The sequence below is a fragment of the Pogona vitticeps genome, chromosome 3 (genome assembly GCF_051106095.1).
Source record: "Pogona vitticeps strain Pit_001003342236 chromosome 3, PviZW2.1, whole genome shotgun sequence".
Taxonomy (NCBI): domain Eukaryota; kingdom Metazoa; phylum Chordata; class Lepidosauria; order Squamata; family Agamidae; genus Pogona; species Pogona vitticeps.
This window is the reverse complement of record NC_135785.1, coordinates 53,077,804-53,098,997: the sequence shown is the minus strand read 5'-3', so window position 1 is coordinate 53,098,997 and position 21,194 is coordinate 53,077,804. Positions and strand designations below refer to the sequence as shown.

The 21,194-nt window shown below is 43.6% G+C and overlaps 1 protein-coding gene across 4 annotated transcripts in view; it reads right to left on the bottom strand.

Moving 5' to 3' along the window:
- Positions 1 to 741: 741 nt before the first annotated feature.
- The window catches only part of LOC110077598 (prominin-1-A), a 59,850-nt gene continuing 39,397 nt past the window's right edge, over positions 742 to 21,194 (bottom strand). For all 4 annotated transcript variants that reach the window (XM_020790810.3, XM_072995664.2, XM_072995666.2 and 1 more), the window contains 15 exons: positions 20,842 to 21,001; positions 20,034 to 20,186; positions 19,363 to 19,486; positions 18,991 to 19,082; positions 18,213 to 18,297; positions 17,853 to 18,002; positions 15,078 to 15,149; positions 14,476 to 14,565; positions 13,183 to 13,236; positions 12,479 to 12,559; positions 11,572 to 11,640; positions 10,751 to 10,840; positions 4,584 to 4,696; positions 3,484 to 3,510; positions 742 to 2,475 (listed from right to left, as the gene is read on the bottom strand). In XM_020790810.3, the coding sequence (XP_020646469.3) occupies positions 2,427 to 2,475; positions 3,484 to 3,510; positions 4,584 to 4,696; positions 10,751 to 10,840; positions 11,572 to 11,640; positions 12,479 to 12,559; positions 13,183 to 13,236; positions 14,476 to 14,565; positions 15,078 to 15,149; positions 17,853 to 18,002; positions 18,213 to 18,297; positions 18,991 to 19,082; positions 19,363 to 19,486; positions 20,034 to 20,186; positions 20,842 to 21,001 (1,409 nt within the window). In that variant the 3' untranslated portion in view covers positions 742 to 2,426. The remainder of the gene's footprint in view (positions 2,476 to 3,483; positions 3,511 to 4,583; positions 4,697 to 10,750; positions 10,841 to 11,571; positions 11,641 to 12,478; positions 12,560 to 13,182; positions 13,237 to 14,475; positions 14,566 to 15,077; positions 15,150 to 17,852; positions 18,003 to 18,212; positions 18,298 to 18,990; positions 19,083 to 19,362; positions 19,487 to 20,033; positions 20,187 to 20,841; positions 21,002 to 21,194) is intronic.

Below are 21,194 nucleotides of genomic sequence, written 5' to 3'. Positions count from 1 at the left end.
CTGCCCCACAACAACTCTCATCAGCCCCAGCTAGGATATCCCATGGCCAGGAATGCAAAGCATCTGGCACTCGGTTAGGGAAGTCTGAATTAAGAATTAGGACTGCTGCAGAAAGGCTAGCCAAGCAGTTTGTTTTGAATTTGGAAATGAGGCTACATGTACGAGAGCATGTATGATTCAAGAATGGATTCAAAAATATACGTACAATAAATCAGTGTTGCGGGGGGATACGTAACAGTGTTAAACAGCCGGCACTGGGGAAAGGTATTAAATAAGTTGCCAACAAAATGTTAATATAAGACTAGTTAATGACTTATATTCTAAATGGACCAGCATGTCTTAAAAGTCTACAAACAACATTAAGAGAAGAAAGACAGATTATTCCATATTACCGATGTCACAGGGACTAGACATTAAGTGCTGAAAATATTGTCATAACCACATTTTTGTTACTCTTACTGAGTATAGCAATAAATACTATACAGAATGCATATGTGCTCTAAGTTCTTTGTAACAAATCCACTGATGCAGGGACAGACAGAGAGATTCCGTGCAAGAACTATATAGATTTCACAAGTACTGAATTTTGAAGAATAATCTGAAAACCAATTAGTAAACGGGGTTGTGACCACTCTTAACATCCTAACTCAATGCAACATTACTACCCCAAATTCAACAAGATCCCTGTGCACATCCAAACATCTCCATCTGACGTGGACCCCAAGTATAAAGAAGCAATGCTTTGTGTACTCTGCTGGAAATCTGATTTATTAGAAATAGGAATGGGGTATAAGAGGCATTTTTCTATTTAGGAAAATACATCACTGTAATAATAGATAATATTAAAGAACTTTATGACCTATGTACATGAATCAAATCCAATACACTGATAAAAAAAATTAAAAGTATGCATAGTCAGAATTTTGGGTGATGCTGCTCCATATAGAGTTGTTGCAGAAGGAGGAGGTGCTGTGAATCTCAGAGGACCTTACATCTACTGTTAGAGATTACTTCTGGCTTGTTTTTAGCCAGAACAGGGGTATGCAAAGTGTAACACTCCCAGCATTCTACACTGATGCTGGAAGCCAGTAACATGTGGGAAGCTGCACTCCCCTGTGCTAAAAGCTTGTAACTCATAAATTCTGGTCTTAAAGTGGAAGTCTGTTGCACTACTGCAATGCCAATGCTTCTATTGCTTGCATCTTTTACATATAGCATTATTCAGCTTCAGCACCCTATCGATTTCTAATGATGATGTATAAGCCAGTTTAAATTATATTACTATTCACTAATATTTTAGAGGGAAAATACAGTGTTTGCACAATGCTAAATTCAACATTATTTTTGAAAACAAACTAATTTTGAAGTTTGTGAAGGAAGGGTTATTTGGGGAAAGGCACCTATGATTTCAGAATACAGAGGTCCATCCAGAATAGGACAGCAAAGGCACAAAGTGCAACATGAAAAAAGGTGCTCCAGCTATATCCTAAGAAATGTGTGCTTTCTGGACACAAAGATTAATCAAACTGTACAGTTGGCTTTCAGTTGTTATTTATACTTGCCCCTTGCTTTTCAGTAGTAGGCTCAAAAGTCGTGGACAGAAAACTGGCATTCTAATAAATGTTGGTTTCCGAGATTTGTGCGAAGAATATAGGGCTATGGGAATCTTTCTCTCATATAATAAGGCACTATTTAGATTTTTAAGCAACTCCAATTAGCACTCATTAGATACATTTCAAGAACCAAAGAAATAAATAAGTCATCTAAGACTAAAGTTGGTTATCCCTGCAGTTGAAGAAGAACTGTCCTGTGACACTTCCCATAATGCTATTGACTGTCACAATCATTCCCGGCCAGTGTCACTCATTGCCAATCAAAATCCTAGAGTCATTAGAGATAGACGGCAGAAGACACCTCTCAAATCAATGCCCATAGATAAAAATAAACAGAATCCTCTTTTCCATTCTTCTAGATGCGGTGAATACAAGAGTATGCACTGCAGTCAACACCATTAGGAGGAGCAAGCAAATTTGCTCTGCAAATTAAGTCACTTACATTCAACCATGTATCTTATCAGCCAGCTGCTACATAAGAAGCCCAGTCCCAATGGCAAGATCATGACTTTTCAGAAAGGGCATAATGCAGAGATTGCAAGCATCATCTCTACAACAGAAGACTGTGGAGCACACTTGGGTGAGATTGAATACTGGGATCACAGTCAGACCTGCCCTTTTGGGTGTCAGGACTTGTTTCTTTGGTAAGAAAAAGCCTGCTGTTTGCATTTTGGTCCTAGAAAGAAATAATCTGCTGCAGTGCAGAAATCCTCGTGCTCCAGAAAGAAGAGGCAAGAGAGATCAAGGAGTTCTCCAGACATTCATGTGTCATCGTCAGTGCTGCTCAGAGACGGATAGGTTTGGTAGAGCGTGCTACTTCCTCAGCTCTGCCCGGGGCATTTTGAACATGCTTTGCCTTGATCTGTACAGGGGAAGAAGGAAGTAAATCAGAAATAGTTTTCTAGGCCTTGTCCTAGTTTGTCAAGTGAGACGTTATGGGCGAAGAGGACAACGTAAAGAGGACAACATTTCTAATGGTACTCTTGCAGCAGAAAGCTCTTATCTCCATAGGTGGGTTAATCTTGATGCCCTGGAGCGAAAATAGGGATGAAGGTCTTCCTAGCCCACCTACAGAAACTCAGGTTCCTAATTTCAGTTTATACCAGGACAGGATTTTGTAGCTTCTGTGTCCATTTTCCAAAGACACTTCCTCCTGCACTGCTCTCTGCAGTTGGAGGCACAAAAAGTTCACCTCTCAGCAAAGAATATAAAGGCTGGCCTGCAGAGTACAGTGGTGCCCCGCTAGACAATGACCTCGCAAAACGACAAATCCGCATGACAATGAGTTTTTGCGATCGCTATAGTGCTGCTATAGTGCAGACCTGGCCTTCGCCCTCAGCCCAGCTTCCTAGGGAAAAGGGTCCAGGGTCCTGGGACATGCTCTTTTAAAGCAGGAAGTCCCACCCCTAGGCCCCACCCCCAGGCCATGCAGTCAGGAGACAAAAAGAAAGCCCGGGGGAAAAAAAACTCAGCAAGGCATCCATGCAAACAGGCCTGGCCTTCGCCCTCAGCCCAGCTTCCTAGGGAAAAGGGTCCAGGGTCCTGGGACATGCTCTTTTAAAGCAGGAAGTCCCACCCCCAGGCCCCACCCCCAGGCCATGCGGTCAGGAGACAAAAAGAAAGCCCGGGGGGAAAAAAACTCAGCAAGGCATCCATGCAAACAGGCCTGGCCTTCGCCTTCGGGGCACCACTGTATTAAATATAATATACTGTATTATAGCTACAAATCCTAGAGCAAGAAGCTTGCTACTTTTTATTGGCGGTTCTCTACTTCCCACAGCTCCCAGTCCCTTAGTAGAGTACAGACTTCTGCCTGAACACCAGTATTATGTAGCAGTGATTAGATAGGAGATATGGAAAAAAAACTTACAATTCCATGGTTTCTGTATCATCATCCCTAAAATGAGAAAAAAAGAGTACTGGTGGGATATGTGTTACTGTTCTGACATAAAAGTTCCCTCCAAGGCAGGCCAGGAAACAGGCCAAGCCCTCATCCCCAATCCAGCAAGGAAAGTAAAAAGGAAAACTACTTCAGCAATGCAATTGCGTATAGCAGACCAAAGATCAGGACTAATCTTGGGCGGCTGCTGAACAACTAAAAGACGCAAGGGGTGGTTTGGGGGGGGCAGAGGACATTTGGCCCTCCTGATGTTATGTCCTACAACATCCGTCAGTTCCATCCAATGGTCAGGGAATATGGAGTTTTAGTCCAAAATATCTGGAGGGCCGAAGGTCCCTGATATAGAGTGAAATCATGGTCACACAATACAAGGGCATTGGCTAGCATGGTCCCTTAAATCAGGGATGGGGAAACAGGTGAACTTTCAGATGTTGGTCTGAAAATTCCATCATCCTTTATCTTTGGTTATGCTGGCTAAGTCTGATGGGAGTTAGAGTCCAACACTATCTGCAGGGCATAGGCTCTCCATCCCTACTTTATTTAGTAAATATTGGTACATGCACAGTTTTAGTCTCTGACTGCTATCACAGAGAGGGCACAGGGAAACTGAGCAGTAACACCAGAAAGTTTTCCAATTATCCAGCACAATATAAATGACATAAACAGAGTGGAAGCAAAACTACCATGAATGCAATTTTCACTGAAACAGAGTTTACCTGTATCCATTAGGAATGATGGCAGTACCCTGCTATTAACAGCAATGAGATCAGACTTTCTTTAGAAGGCAGATAGCACTTCCTTATGAGATACTGGAGCACCCAACTTTACAACAGAATCTTCAACGCAATTTTTTTTTTTTTGCAAGGGGTGTCTGTGGATTTTGCAGCTGTGACATGGCAACAGCCCAGCAGCTGGATCATGCTTCTATTTTCTAGATAATGAGGCTATGGGGTTTAAAGCTGTCATCTTTAAGGCATGTCCAAAGTATGGACAGTATCAGGCAAATGGGAGAAGAAAAAATTATAGTCTGTGGCTGTAAGCAGAGAAATGACTGACAACATGATCCTTACTCGTAGAGGTCATCTGCAAACATTCTGCGATAAAACCTGGCAAGCCGCACAGCCAAAATGATGCTTGGAAGTAGAAAGGCAGTGCACCAACCCAGACTGAACCAGAAAGCATTCTAGAAGGGGAGAAAAGAAAAGAAGCTGCCAGTATTAGAAAGAAAGGTTCTTCAACAGTCCAACAAAAGCTTCTTCCTTCACTGCTTGAAGTCCGTGAGAGAAGACATGGTAGTGGGTGATGTTTCCCCATCCAGTCCCTGCTTGTGCCTTTCCCATACGTGCTCCAAACTCTGCCCTATAGTCCCACTTCTTTACATACACCCAGCTATCCCGCCCATTGAAGAGGTATAGCTGTCACATACAGAGATGTCTCTTGAGCCACCCCAACCCCATAATTATCATTACCTAAGATAACTACTGTTACATACAGCACTGATGTTACCTGTCTGTCATGGGTTTGGAGGGAAAGTTCCATCCTATGGGGAGTGGAAGGCGGGACATCAGGAGGAGGGGCTGTACTGTATAAATATGTGATGCCTGTGTGGTGAAGAGGAGATGCTGAGACAGACTGTGAGACACTGGGTTGGGACGAAGCAGCAGCTGGGGAAGAAGAAGCTGTTGTGGGAGTCTGGGTGTCTGACAGGGTACTACTGTGTGTCAGAGTACCAACCTGAAAGGTTCAGGGGTCTGTGGGTTAGCCAGAACTGATGGGTTCAGGGTCTGTGCTTTAAGTTAAAGGTTCTAGGTGAACCAAACTGTATGCTTGTGTGTGTGAGAATAAGCCACGTTACTTTATTTTATTCACCTGATTGTTTTATTTACCCTGTTTGTATTTAAAATAAACCTTATTCTTTTACTGTTTAAAAATCCATCCCTGGTCTGTGTGACTTTTTATAGGGAATGGTTGGTGGCAGCTTAGTGTAACTGTGTGGCAGATCCCAGTAGGTCTGGGTTTGTCACATTGATTGGTGTCCAGCGTGTGGGATACGACTGGTCCAGTTGTCCAGCGGTCCAGCAAAGCCTTGGCAAGTGTGCCCAGAGCAAGGGGGGTCTAGTCAGGGACAGTCTGAGGCGCGTAGGTAATCTTCTAGGTGTACCTCACGGGGAGGTGCACTAGTAGAAGAACGTGCCAACTGGGGAGACTTAGATTAAGGTGCTCTGAGGCAGCCTGATTTTGGCGGGAAAACGCTGAGGCAAAACTGCGTAGCAACAGTGAGCTAGCTTGCCAGCTGAGAGGCCCAGCAGAGGGGGGTAGGCTCTGACTCGATACTGTTGCAAGTAGTGCTGAGGAACAGCAGCAATCTCTAGGGAGAGCTGGTTCTGAGGCAAGAAGGAAAAAAGTGGTCGTTTTATTTTGAGGCTTGACTTTTTAAAGCCGCCTGTTCTGAGGGGGGATTATGCCCTTGACTCGAAGCAAGATAGCAGACATGAGTGAAGTGAAAGACCCCCAGATTGACCAAGGTTCTGAGGATGAATTTGGCTCAGTGCAAGGTGACAGCACAGGAGAGCAAGACCCAGAACTCAGAAAAATACTCATAGCCCAACAGCATGAACTGAGGGTGAGGGAAATGGAGGAAAGGGAAAGAGAGAAACAGCGGCAATTTGAATTAGAGAAAGAGAGAATGGCGTTTGAATTAAAGAGATTGGAACTGATGAACCAGAACAATAATAATAATAGGGATTCTGAGGGGGGCCAACTGTCTAAGGCTGACCTGAAGAAATTCCCTGTGTACCACAAGGGAGATTGTCCCGAGGTGTTCTTTTCCTTAGTGGAAAGAGCGTTTGTGGACTTCTCAGTGAGGGAAACTGAGAAGATGACCATCATGCGGTCTTTAATCAGTGGTAGCCTGGCTGAGGTTTATGCCGAGATGCCTGAGGAACGGATGAAAGATTTCGCAGAGTTTAAAAAACTGGTGTTTGCAAGACATGGGATAAATGCAGAGCAGCTGAGACAAAGGTTCAGGTCCCTCACCAAGAAGCCAGAACAGACTTTTACCCAAGTGGGGGCCCAATTGGTGAGGCTGCTTGAGAAATGGCTGTCGCAGGAGGGAACAGAGACCTATGAACAGCTTAAAGACTTGATAGCCCTGGAACAGTTCTATTCAGTTCTGCATGGGGAATTGAAATTCCAGGTGAGGGAAAGGAAACCGAAATCTGTGGCAGCAGCCGCAGAAATCGCGGATTTTATCTCCCAAATAAGAAAGCCCTTGGGTGAGGGGAAATCTGTAGGTAAACCCAAAGAAACCTACAGCAAGTACTCTCAGGGACCAGGGAAAAGCCAGCAAGGGGGAGGGGCCCATGGTGAAGGGAAGCCCTCAGGCATGAAACCAAGCCCTCAGAATTTGGAGGGAAAACCCAAACAAGAGGAGAGAGAATCAAAATACACCAGAAAATGCTATTTCTGTCAGGGAAAGGATCATCTGATCTCAGAGTGTGAGAAATTGAAGCAGCTAAAAGGAATGGTGCCTCAGAATTCTAGTGGGACCAAGCCAAAAGCTGTGTTCTGTGTCCAGCAAGAGCAAGGCTCAGTGTCACAGAGGGAGCCTGTTGCCATGGCTACTCAGTCTGGAACAGCTACCTATGCTGAGCAGGCTGAGGAAAATGGTCCTCTTGTGGAGGTAAAGCGCTGCTGGCTGATAAAAACAGATTCTCAGTTGTTTGAGACAGCCGGGGTGGACGTAGGAATACTTGACCGTCAGTATAGGGGGCTGCGGGACACTTGTTCCCAGGTAACCCTGTGCCATCCCGATATCATTCCCCGGGAGTTTATAATCCCAAATGAGAGCATAAAGGTAGCAGGTATTGAGGGGCAGGTAATCTCTCTGCCAGTAGCAGAGGTACCTGTCAACTTTCAAGGCTGGAGGGGAGATTGGCGGCTAGCGATTTCATCGACTCTGCCAGCAGCCGTGCTCGTGGGAAATGACCTGGCTGAACATGTGAAACGGGTGCTAGTGATTACACGCTCACAAGCCACCACAGGGACAGTTCAGGGGGGTAATGATGAGCCAGAGACGGAAGCAGAGGGGAGTTCAGAAGCTGTGGTGGAAACCTTAACCACAGACAGCAGATTTGGACAGGAGCAAAAGGCAGACGCCACTCTCCAAAAGTGTTTTGAACAGGTGACTGACGCCCAGCTAACACCTGAAACCCCAGTGAGATTTCGGGAGGAAAAGGGGATTTTATATAGAGAAACCCTGAGGAATATCTCAAAAGGGGGAGATGGGATCAGAAGTCAGCTGGTGGTACCTGAAAAGTATCGCCCCATGATCTTACAAAGGGGTCACTCTGACATGTTTGCTGCACACTTAGGGGTGAAAGAGCCCCTTGATTTGATCAAGCAAAATTGGGAGCAGATCACCCAGGATGACCCACAAGACGTTGTGACATACATAGACACCTTGATGAATGACCTAAGGAGAAATCTAGAGCTGGCAGCAGAAAACCTGCAAGCTCAGAAGGTCAGACAGAAAACATGGTATGACCACAAAGCTAGAGAGAGGCACTTTGACCCAGGGGAGGAAGTGCTTTGGCTTAGGCCCTGCAGAGAGAATAAACTGCAGCTCAAATGGGCAGGACCATATAGGGTCATTTCCAAGATGTCAGACCTGAACTACCTTATAGAGCAGGAGGAGAACCAAGCAAGGAGGGTGGTTCATGTGAATGCCCTAAAACCCTACTACCGAGGGGAACAGAGGGTTTTATTCGTGATAAAAGCAGCTGAGAGTGAGGAAGCTGAATTACCCTTCTGGGAGGGTAGAGGGGAAGTAAAATACAACCCAGAGGAGGTAAAGATCAGTCCTGCACTCACCCAAGACCAGCAGCAAGAATTAAAAATGCTGCTTAGCAAATATCAACAGGTGTTTTCCAACAAGCCGGGGATAGTGAAGGGAGTGATGCATCGGATCCACACAGGGGATGCACCCCCGCAGGCAGTATCCCCATACCGAGTAACGGGACCCTATAGGGACAAGGTGCGGAAGGAGCTGGACGAGATGCTGAGGGAGAACATAATCGTCCCCTCTTCTAGTCCTTGGTCCTCTCCGATAGTCCTTGTGGACAAGCCTGATGGGAGCATTAGGTTTTGTGTCGAATACAGGAAATTAAACCGTGTAACCACTCCTGATGCCTACCCAATGCCCAGGCTAGACAACCTGGTTGAAACCATAGGGGGTTGTCGGTTCATCTCATCATTGGACCTGGTAAAGGGATATTGGCAATTAAGAATTGATCCCAGGGATCAAGAAAAGACTGCCTTTTGCAGCCCTTTTGGTCTCTATGAGTTTCGAGTCCTGAGCTTTGGTCTCAGAAATGCACCAGCCACATTCCAAAGGCTGATGGACCAGACCTTGGTAGGGCTCAGTGACTTTACAGTGGCCTACATTGACGACATAGGGATCTTCAGTAATACCTGGGAAGATCACCTGATACACCTGGAGTTAGTGCTGCAGAGGTTAAGTGCAGCAGGGCTAACAGTAAAGGCCAGCAAGTGTCAGCTGGGTAGCCCAGAAATAAAATACTTGGGTCACATGGTAGGGGGAGGAATGATAAAACCCCTGAAGGCCAAAATAGAAGCTGTTCGTGATTGGCCTAGACCCAACACCAAGAAAAAAGTCAAATCATTTCTTGGGTTGGTGGGCTACTACAGAAAGTTCATCCCGAGGTTTAGCGAGATTGCGGCTCCGCTGACCGATCTGACGAGGAAGAAGGCTGATGACCGCATCCCGTGGACCAGCGACTGTGAGGCGGCGTTCCAAAGGTTGAAGGAGGCGTTGATCAACTATCCTGTCCTGCGTGCTCCAGACTTCGACCGGGAGTTCATCATCTACACCGATGCGTCTAACAGCGGGGTAGGAGCAGTTCTGTGCCAGGAGGATGAGAATGGTGACCAGCATCCAGTGTCCTACCTGAGTAGGAAACTTCAAAAAGGTGAGAGACATTTGGCAACCGTGGAGAAGGAGTGTTTGGCCATAGTCTACGCGATCCAGAAGGCCAAGCCTTACATCTGGGGAAGACATTTTATTCTGTGTACTGACCATTCACCATTGCAATGGTTAAAGACAATGAAAACCCACAATAGCAAACTTATGAGGTGGGCTTTAAATCTACAGGACTATGACTTTGAAGTGAAGGTGGTCAGAGGGTCAGTGAACTGTGTTGCTGACGCCTTATCAAGAAGACCTGAAGAATGAAGACGGCGAAAGAATATGGACTATGTGTATATATTGGTGAACAAAAGTTAAATGTACCTGTGTTTTTTCTGGATTTGGTTTGTATGAATAAAGGTAAATTGATGTAATGTATATGGTAAATGTTTAAATGCATATTTGCTATGGTTAACTTAGAGTATAAGGATAAGTAAGTATTATATGGTATGTATAACTGTTTTTGTGTATTTTATTCAGGTTGTTTTTTGGTGAAAAGCACTTTTAGCTTTCCCCCTACAAAACAACTTATAAAGAGGGGAGGTGTTACATACAGCACTGATGTTACCTGTCTGTCATGGGTTTGGAGGGAAAGTTCCATCCTATGGGGAGTGGAAGGCGGGACATCAGGAGGAGGGGCTGTACTGTATAAATATGTGATGCCTGTGTGGTGAAGAGGAGATGCTGAGACAGACTGTGAGACACTGGGTTGGGACGAAGCAGCAGCTGGGGAAGAAGAAGCTGTTGTGGGAGTCTGGGTGTCTGACAGGGTACTACTGTGTGTCAGAGTACCAACCTGAAAGGTTCAGGGGTCTGTGGGTTAGCCAGAACTGATGGGTTCAGGGTCTGTGCTTTAAGTTAAAGGTTCTAGGTGAACCAAACTGTATGCTTGTGTGTGTGAGAATAAGCCACGTTACTTTATTTTATTCACCTGATTGTTTTATTTACCCTGTTTGTATTTAAAATAAACCTTATTCTTTTACTGTTTAAAAATCCATCCCTGGTCTGTGTGACTTTTTATAGGGAATGGTTGGTGGCAGCTTAGTGTAACTGTGTGGCAGATCCCAGTAGGTCTGGGTTTGTCACAACTACAATATATTCCCACACTCCAAGCCAGGAATACCAGCATTCAATTTTTTGATCGTCCCCCTGCTGACCCTTATCCATGCTATTGGAATGGCACCTGTAAGTCCCGCATCCTGATTCAAATTAATACTGTTCTCTGATCAGTCTTCTGTTTTATTTCCTTACCAAAGAATCAACAAAGTAGCTGCAGAAAACGGTATTCAAGGTATCCACTATCCAGGCTGCAGGCTTACAACGACCCACTTCTTCTTTTATCTGTTAACAAAGAAACATCAAGGCTACCAAAGGAAAAACTATACCCACTCCTGGGATAATACCAACCTCACCATCTTCTTTTCATAAGTGCTAACCTAGTTGAACAAACCCTCTATCAACATGACTCAAATCATTGCAGCTTTGTGAGCTTAATAACACCTGCCTTTGTGCATTGAACAGAAAAAACAGAATGCAGTACATTTTTTTAAAAGGCTAACCTCATTGTGTTTATGTGTGCATCTAAAGCTATTTGCGTATCATTGTAAGACTGTCACCCCGGCCATGCAGTTTATAGCTATTATAGTTATATTCATATGTCGTCAAGTCAATTCTGACTTAGGGTGGCCCTTTTCAGGGTTTTCCAGGTAGAGAATCAATAACCTTAGAACTGCAGAGGTGGAATCATCGAGTCCAGCCTTTGTCAGGAAGGCCCACTGTGGAATCAAACTCCCAACCTCTGGCTCCATAGCCAGAGATGTAAACTACTGAACTATCCAGCAGTTCTAAGGTTATTTATACTCTGAAGTGTTTTACCATTTCCTTTTACCATCAATTAATTAACAATTGATTGGTTTAGGCATGCACAGCCGCAAATATGTACACAGCCTCTCTGTGAATTCAGATCTGACTAGATAAGTGTGTGAGCGAGGACAAGCAGAATCCCACCTTGCCATCATGAAGGATTATTAAGTCCACTCAATACATCCAATAAATCCAACGCTGTTACTTACCTTGGCCTTGGCCCAGTCCAGATATGACGTAAATAAGTCCAGTATAGAGTGCACAAAAGTTGAAGTCTCCTGCATATAAGCAGAAAAGGAAATAGAATAACAGGATAAGATATCCCTTTCCAATCTATACTGGATGGAAAATCGGCTGTATAAAACATATGCATTATTTCAAGGCCACTGTGTCACCAGCTTAGTGGGTGCCACGAGCATCAAAAGAAACCAAGCATCAAATCCTGAACATATAAGCCTGTTGTTCTAAGAGCACTCTATCTTATCAAGGTGATAATACAATGATCTGGTCAGAGAAGGAATTTGTGCCGCTTAACAGGTAGCAGTTTCTTGGATTTTCCCTGCCAGTTTCTATAGAGGGAGATCCTTTGGTTGCACTGTTTGGGCTCATGCGGGCTCTCCAGAGTGTGAGGGTTTCTGTTGTATTTCTTGTTGCTGTGTTGTATCATGTTGCATGCTTGTCAATCCTCTATGCATCCATAACCTTCAAAGCATCAGGACTTTCTTAATCAGGACTCAACAAATATAAACTCACTGCTATTCTGGCTTGTCCAAAACCTCCAGTTAGCGCATACAGGTTGTCTGTATGTCAAGGAAAAGGAATGAAAATGATAGGCAAACTTGGCAAAAGTAAGGCTTACAGTATCTATGTGTGATTTTCACCCCACTCAAGAACAGAATTCCTTGCATTTTAACAAGCTTCCGATTCTCTTTCTTTCTACTTTCTCCCCATTTCCAGAATTTCAGCTCAGGCATTTAATTATGGCCCTGGAAAAATGCTGAGGATTGTTCTCAGTACTGTATTGAATAAAAGGGATGCAAATCCAAGCTGCTCACAGTGTGCACTCCCCACCCCCCACACGTACCAGGGAAGAGAGTTAAAGATAAGAGGGCTTACATTTTTGACCACTTCCTCTGTCTTCTTCATCATAAACGTTTGTGCTTCCTCTATTTGCAACAGTGTGGATTTTGCTAGCTCCTGGAGGGATGACAGCACTGTCAGGTTCACTTACTGACAGAGCCCTTCTCAGGCACTGGCTTCCCCACATATCACCACATATCCATGCCGACTTGAGCAGCTGAACACCTCATACTATTTACTTGACATATACCAATATGAATAAGAAAGCAGCACTGGCACATCAACATAAGACCCAGACAGACTCTTTGCCATGCTCCAGGAACATAAAATATGAAAAGACTTCAGGGTCTGAAGCTTATAAATATTTTAAATAAGTAAATATGTAAAGTTATCTAGCATCATACGAACTCCCAAGCTGGAACTCCCATTTTGTTCCATGGCCAGCTTTTAGCCTGACAACCCCATCCATACCACCAACCCAGTCAATCTTTCTTATTTTTCCTGAACACCACAAAACACACACCTCTCCAGGGCCAATGTGAAAAGAAGTCTCTGCAGTTTCCAACTGGCACCTGCTAATGTGCATTCACATACTCCTGCTTTTCCTCTGAAATCAGCTAATGGTAGTTCTCTACCCTGCAAATATCCAGCAGCATGCCCTTTAATGAAGTTTCTAGGAGCTGTGGAATCAACACCCCATCTCTTAACATTTATCCTTCACCCAAACCTGACTTGCTTACCGGAATCCGCGGCATAGAATTCTGTAAACTCCGGATGCTGCTGTTCAGGTTTTGCTGTAGGCACACAGAAAACCCATTAGAAGGATTCCTCCTAGAGAACTGGATGGGATGACTTGGGAGAAGGTAAAATGGGATACTATCCCACATTCAGACATAGAGACATACACAACCCCACTTCCCCAACCAACAACTCTGTGCTGTGGATGATAGGATGGGACCTTGACTTATAGAGTAGCAGAAGAGAAATTAAAATACTGAAACCCTCCTCTGTTCCTTAAAAGAGAACTAGGAGAGATGAACAGCAAGCCACATCATGGGGATATAAAAACAAAAACAAAATATATATTTAACAAGGAGAGGAAAATGCAGCAGGAAGGAAAGGGAATATTTAAAAAAACACCATTTAATGTAAATCTCTAAAGAATAAAAGCGATGGAATGTAGTCCAACAATTATATGATCTATAACTGGAATTATTTCTTAACAGTTCTTAACATCCACACTTGTAAACTATATAATTGTTTTTGTCTATGAAATCTGAGCTCCAGAGATTGCTGCAGGACTCAGTCAGTGACACTTGATGGTGAAACAGCTGCTGCCTGATTGACTGGGTGATTGATTGATTTTTACCCCACCTTGCTCCTTAAAAGGACTCAAGGTGGCTGATCGCTAGGACAAGGCAGAATGATGATTATGCTCCTTCCACCCTCTTCTCTCAGTACTTATAAGGACCATTTTCTCTCTCTGCCTCATTTCCTTCCTCAAATTATCCTCAGAACCTCCTCTCTCGCCTCTCCCACAGTTCCCTAGAGCAGTGACGGTGAGCCTTTTTGGACCCGACTGCCCAAATTGGGGCGGGGGAGGGACAGCATATAGCAGGAAATGGAAATGGAACCAGAAGTGGTGGCGGAAGGGGGAATCCCAGGCATGGAGGTGCCCCGAGACCCCACTCTGGATCCGCCACCAACGCTAGCTGCTCCGGATCCTGGCTCGCCGCCTGTTGGGGTGCCAGCACCATGGCTGCAGCTGCCTTCTCAAGTTTGGCTATTGGGGGGGAGTGGAGTAGCGATCCGGTGACTTATGGCTCTCAACGGCTCTGTGCGCCAACTGTGGCACGTGTGCCATAGGTTCGCCATCACTGCCCTAGAGTATTACGCATTCCACCAGAACTGGGATGCACGGAGTTACACACACATGCAGAGACAAGGGATAAACCTGTCCACAGAGACCTGATTCAGAACAGAACCAAATATTGTCAAAATAAATAAAGATGGTGGAGGGAAGCAGTACTCACAATCTCTGGAATAAAATTGGCATTTATAAATCTCTGGATTGCTCTCAGCTCATCAGCCTGCTGCTGCAGCTCAGTACGGTTTTCATCTTTCTGTAAAAGTTTGTATACCGTCACCATGTCAAAACATACTGATGGGTTGTTTGCTGCTCTGTCATCCTCCCACCTACCCCCAGCATGCACTTTCTGGCTGTCACACATATGTAAACCTACAGAGTGGCCACACCCTGTAGACTCCTGGTGTACTGTCCATCAACTGTCATCTCTAGGTTTTTAAAAAATCCTCTGTAGGGTATGTCCATTATGTAGATGATGATCACCATCCCAACCACCACCCAAAACTCTCTGCTATGCCTCTCTTACACTTGTTGCGAATCCAGTTTGGTTGGTACATTTCCAGGAGGCAATGTGGGATGCAATGACTGCCTATTCAGAAAGCATATGAACATCTGGGAAGCAGCTAGGTACGCAAACTCCCAGGTTCTTTGGGAGCTTACTCTCTGAGGGGGATCCCTAAAGGCACCTGTAGGGCCCCTCTTAGAAGTGGGGATGGGAGAAACGATTACTAAAAGAGGAAGAGGATACTATGCCCAGGCACCACTTACTGGTTCTCCTGCCAGAGCGTCCAGTTGATTAGCCAAAGCAGACAGGTCTTGTCCAGTCATGTTCTTGTTTAACTGCATGAGAAGAAGACAGAGAAAACAGAGGTCAGGTCCTTAAAGAAAATTAAAAGAATTGACATGAGTCAGGTTTAGGGTTGGAGTTTGATATCCTTCCTGGAATATTTTACCCAAATTCAGTCAATTCATTTTTTGAAATTTCACAGTCATCATTTTTGCTTCTCATTCCATCTGTGAAATGACAAAAACATCTTCATTCTGCCTTCCATTGATTTATAAAATAGTAATTAAAGGCCCTTTTTTGGATGGCCTCACCTACAAAAACTGGGCAAATGATTACCCTGAGAGGGTTTTTCAGTTATTATGCTCCAACTATCAAACTCTCTCCCAACAGTAATCCACTTGGCATCTTCATTACTGACATTAAGCAGCAGGCAAGCTTGTCCCATTTACATGAATTTCCAATATATATACATTGCTCTATTGGAATATGCTGTCTGCTACTGACTTTCTAATTGCCATTTTATTGCAGTTATCTACATAAAACATACCATTCTATTCTACTGATATGTTTATACTGATTATTAAAGTGCCTTAGCTGGTTGAATAGGGCGATGAGTTAGGTATCTGGTTACAGAGCTAGAGGTTGGAAATTTGATTCCTTACTGTGCCTGCTATGAAGTACAGCCAGCCTGCATGGCCTTGGGCAAGCTGCACAGTCCCAGAGTGCCACCCCTCCCCAGAAGAACAGAAGGGTAAACCACTTCTGAGTGGACACAGAAACCCTGGAAAGGGTCACCATAAGTTTGAATTGACTTGACGGCACACTATTGTTGTTGCTATTGTTATTCAAAAATCCAAGACACAGTCTTTGACTGCTAATATAGAACAGATAGACGTTTTTAAGCAAAAATCTAAGTATTAGTTAAATATTGGTGAAGTATGTTTGTTGTTCCTAATATTGCCTCTTTTTTTAGCAGTTCTTATAGTGTTATTTCAGAAATCTACAGTTGATTATAATATTTTATAAAATTCTGTGGCATGGTTCCCAATGCCCGATGACTGTGGGAACCACTGAAATGTGTTTCATCCACAAGCGAGTTATTTCTATTGCCAGGTCACTGTATTTTGTTAATTTGTCCAGTTCTCTGTATTCAACTCTGACATCCCTTGGAATTGCAATGTCTATGATTATGATTACTATTATGATTTTTAAACTACAACTATAGTAATTTAAGTTAAACTACAACTATAGCAAAAAGATGTCATAGGTTTTTTAGAGTTAGGGTGAGGATTTATATAACTTGTCATATTTTTTCTGCATTTTACTTATATTTTTTATGAATAAAATGTCCTTTCTCACCAGAGTACTCATAAACAAGTTTAAACCCATCCATAAGTTCAAACACAGGTTGCAGAAAAATATATATGAATAAATGTAGGTTGAAAAGAAAATCTGAAATGTCACAGAAATCCTCCCTCTATTTAGGTCTAAACTATTGGATATAGACAAGAAACAACAAATCAGAGTTTGGAGCATTTATTTAAAAGGAAAATCCTTGCATTACTCATTACTTCTAGGCAGCCAAATTATCACTGTGCCAATTCCCAAAATGGGGAATTAATTTCTGTTTCTCTCTAGTGGACAATAACAATATTGTAGATTGCAAATATTTATAAAAATATTTTTAAACCCTTCCTTTAACTCAAAAAAGAATGGTATAAAACCTGAAAAAATGTCTGCCCAAATCTCTAAAATTAACATGTACTGAAAGAGTAACGTCTGAAAGTGAAATGTTATGCAAGCCTAAAAAGTAGCTTTCTAACTACTTGCTAAAGTGGCGCTGTGGGCTAAACCACAGAAACCTGTGCTGCAGGGTCAGAAGACCAGCAGTCGTAAGATCGAATCCACACAACAGAGTGAGCTCCCATCGCTTTGTCCCAGCTCCTCGCCAACCTAGCAGTTCGAAAGCATGGAAATGCAAGTAGATAAATAGGTACCATCTCGGTGGGAAGGTAAAACAGCATTCCCTAGTCACGCTGGCCACATGACAATGGAAAACTATCCTCAGACAGGCGCTGGCTCTACGGCTTGAAAAGCGGAATGAGCACCGCCCCCTAAAGTCGGACATGACTGGACTGAAAATGTCAAGGGGAACCTTGGTAAAGTAATTTATGTTGCTTTATAACTACTGTATTTGTTATATCACCAAGAAGTAGCCAGTTACTTCAAAATTCTGCTATAAGTATATGTATATATTTGTCTGTAACAACCCTAAAGGTACACATCTCAGGTACTTCCCTGGGCACTGAAGGGCAACTCTTTTCCTGCTTTGGTTATTCAGGAATCCAGGGGTTTGGATGTTACACCAGAACCTTTCCAGGCAGTATCATTCCTCCTGACTGGTCTAGGCAGCCACCAATAAGTAGCCAAAACAGCATAAACTGAACAAGCCTTCCACTATCAGTTAATCTTTGTTTTCAAGCTGACATACTCCTAGCTGTCTGAGAAGGGGTTTTGAATGGATTATTGTGCTCTGTTGCTTTTAAATGTATTTTTAGTATTGCTTTTATTTAACAGTTTTAATATAGTATCTGTTTAATTCTTTTTAAATATGTATATGCTTACTGTTTTAGCTTCTGAATATTGCCCTTTTAATGATGTAAGCTGTCTTGAGTTCTCTTAGGGAGGAAGGCAGGGTAAAAATATTTAAAATAAATAAATAAATAAGTAAATCTTTTCTTTATTTCTCATCTCACCTGTTCCAGAATGCTAGCAAAGTCCATATGCATTGGCCCATCCGTTTTGCTCAGGTTTTGGATGAGATGTTTCTGTTTGTCACTTAGGAGGGCAGTAGAGTCCACACTGATATTTATTTTATTCAAGGTTGCATCAATATCACTTGTGTACTGCAAGGAAACAGAAAAAACAAGGAGTGTAGGTCAGAGTACATAACAATTTAGACCCACCCTTGCTCCAATATGTTTTCTGGGACTGGAGGAGATCTAGAAACACCTTACTCCAGTTCCCACTAAACACCTGGAGCTGTTATTTGAAGACATTAGTTCAGCTGGTCATTTGCTTTGTCTTCTGGTAGATTAAAGGCACCCACCACTGACCTTGCTGATGTTGAGAAATTCATCTAGAGAGACCATGTCGTCCAGATGAAGGGTACTCCACAAGGGGGCATTGTTCTCACAGTCCCTACAAAAAATAAAAACAGGTAAGCTTGTTCGACTGTCCCAGAGTTATGTGGTGGGCAAAGTACTGCCTTCAGGCCACATTCAGTTCCAGCTCTACTCTGAAACACCCAATCACACACACCCGCATCCCCCCAACACCAGAAATAAAAATAATTGTTGTTGATCTTCTTCGTATTTTCCCCAAAGGGGCTCTGTTTAGGAGGCATGATTGGCAATCTTGCCACATAACCTCCACAGCCTGTTTTAGATCAGGACTAGAGATGGGCACAAACCGCCTGTTTGATGGTTCATGCCAGTTTGTCCGTTGATCCAAAAGGAGTTCCACAGTTCCGAGCCTGCTTCTTCCGGCAGGCGCTTCCAGTTTGTGCCCATCTCAAGTTAGGACTTTTTGAAGATATTAGGCTTTTGGAGGCAAAACTCGGGGTCTCGGGTGCATGGGGTGGTGGTGGTTTGGAATTGGCTCTCTGAAAGTTGCCCACCGCTGGATTACACAATGCCAGTCATCAACAGAAGAACAGCACTGCCACATTAACCATACTCTGCAGTCATGGAGTCCGGCTTTCCATTTGGGGTCAATGGGCATACAGACAAGCGATGCAGTTTTAGAAAATGGTGTCTACTGAAGAGACTCGGAACCAAAGTCACAGCAGGCTAGGTGTCAAGGACAAAACCAGCCAGCCAACCTGGCACTCACATGTACAAGCTGGACAGGGTCACATCAGAACTTTTCAGCTGTAAGAGACGAGTCAGGTTTAATTCAGGGAACAATCCTGGCGTGCTCAGGAACTAGAAGGAGATAAACAGCAATGGATGAAATTTTTTGTCCACATATTCAAAACAATATATGTCATGGCTTCCCTTGTTGTGATTTCTTCTCCAGAAGGTAGAACATTTACCTATCTTAGGCCTTTAGCACTCTGGAAGCCAAAATAAAACAATTGACAAAACGGGAGAGGGAACTGTGCAACGTGGATTCTGCCTGAGATTTAAGAACATAAGGACTCGGCCTATACATGACATTCACATTACTACCCCGTCCCACTCATCTACATGTACAAGGACTTACCTCAAGGAGATGCCCATTGTTCCAGGGCCGGCACACCAGCGTATATGCATTCCCCCCTATTAAAAATGTTAGCAGAACTAGGAGCATCAGCAGCCAGGCGAAGAGGAAACTGAAGCCAACACTCCTGTAAAGGAAGATAAGATATTATCAGAGATCTGGATTTCCATTGGAAGCTTGGTAGTGAACAAGACCTATGAGAATCGTTATGTGCTTCTCCATGTCAACAGTCACCCTCATGACAGCAAACTCTGACACAGGCAGCCCAGCAAATAAATGTGTGAAGCAACTAAATATCAGTGAGACAGAGTGTGGAAGTCACTATTCCAATGCAATTAGAAGGCATGAATCTATAGCACTTCACCACCACTAGTTCCACAGAGAATTTGTGGGTGCTCATAGATCGACTCACCCTACCTTTCTTAACAAGAGCATAGCCTAACCATACAGCATAGATTCCATGCAGCATAATCCCCATACTGCTAGGAAATCCAATAACCAGTATTATACAGAAAGATGAAAAGCCTGCTCCCAGCCATATCCATATTCCCAGGACTAAAAATCAGCCTGGCAAACTCCTATCTTTTTGACCATCATTGGAAACAATGCAAAGGGTACTTTTAGGTTACGTTCCACCACCCTCAGATGAGAAGAAGGGATGCAGTGTCTCTTACGCCATAAGGAAGAGTCCACCACAGTTGGAGAGGCAGCTCCGCCTGGTAGGCAGCTCCTGGGGGTCCAGCCCAAGAGCTCCGCACAAAAGGCCTAACACATTGAGAACAGTTATCAAAAGCACCAGACAGCAGAGCACAACACCAACAATCCACCTGGAGTGAGAGAAACAAGACCATTTAGGTGTGTTAAGGCAATGGAATGCAACAGCTGAGAAGCAGAAAGATCAAAGCCTTTCTAACTGGATAACAGGCCAAATATCTGCTAAAACCTGTATCAGCAGAAACATGCTATGTTGGCACGGGTGTGATCCACAATCAAAATGCTAACCAAAAAAAGAAGCAATAAAAAAACACATGATTCCATTCAAGCCCTGATTCAGCGTATTAATGGTGAGCTAGAGTTGAGGGCAGATGCATGATGAAGCAGAGGAGGAGGAATAAATACTATCTGCATCAATTCAACAAATCAGACAAATTAAACAAATTAGAAGGAATAAAAGATTTATATACATCTGCAGTGTAGAAGTGGTATCCCATTAAAAAATTCCATGAGAAAATATCAGCATAACATGAAACATCAGAAGCCCCCAAAAAATGCTTCAGCATTTCTCCTATAGTACAGTTCTCACACATGTTCACACTGTAAGATTTTACAACCTTCCAGTGACTGCCTATTAAAGTGATGGAGAACATCTGATTCACCTGACCCTAGACAAGCCAAAGGTACTGCACTCTGAGTTTACCATAGCCTGATTTAAACCACGGGATTCTGCACCTACAACAACTCTGTTCAGACTTTGCCTCCTACCTGTAGTTATCGTAGGTGACAACATCCGGCTCAAAGCTACTCGCCGCCTTAACAAGATCATTTGTGAACCCAGAGAGGTTCTTCATTGCGTCCAGAAGGGAAAGATTGCCACGGATATCATCAATCTGCTGCTTCACATTATGCAACTGACTCTGTGCATCTGCAAATACCAGAGCAGACACAGATACATTACTATATTGTGCGTACACCATGGCGAACTGCCTAGTCCAGAATACCCATCACCTGTGTATACAGCTTCAGGTCCAATATCCTACTGATGTTGATGTAATTATGCATTCTCAAATCAATTCCAACTTATGGTGATCCTTCTAAGGCTTTCTATTTAACGTACC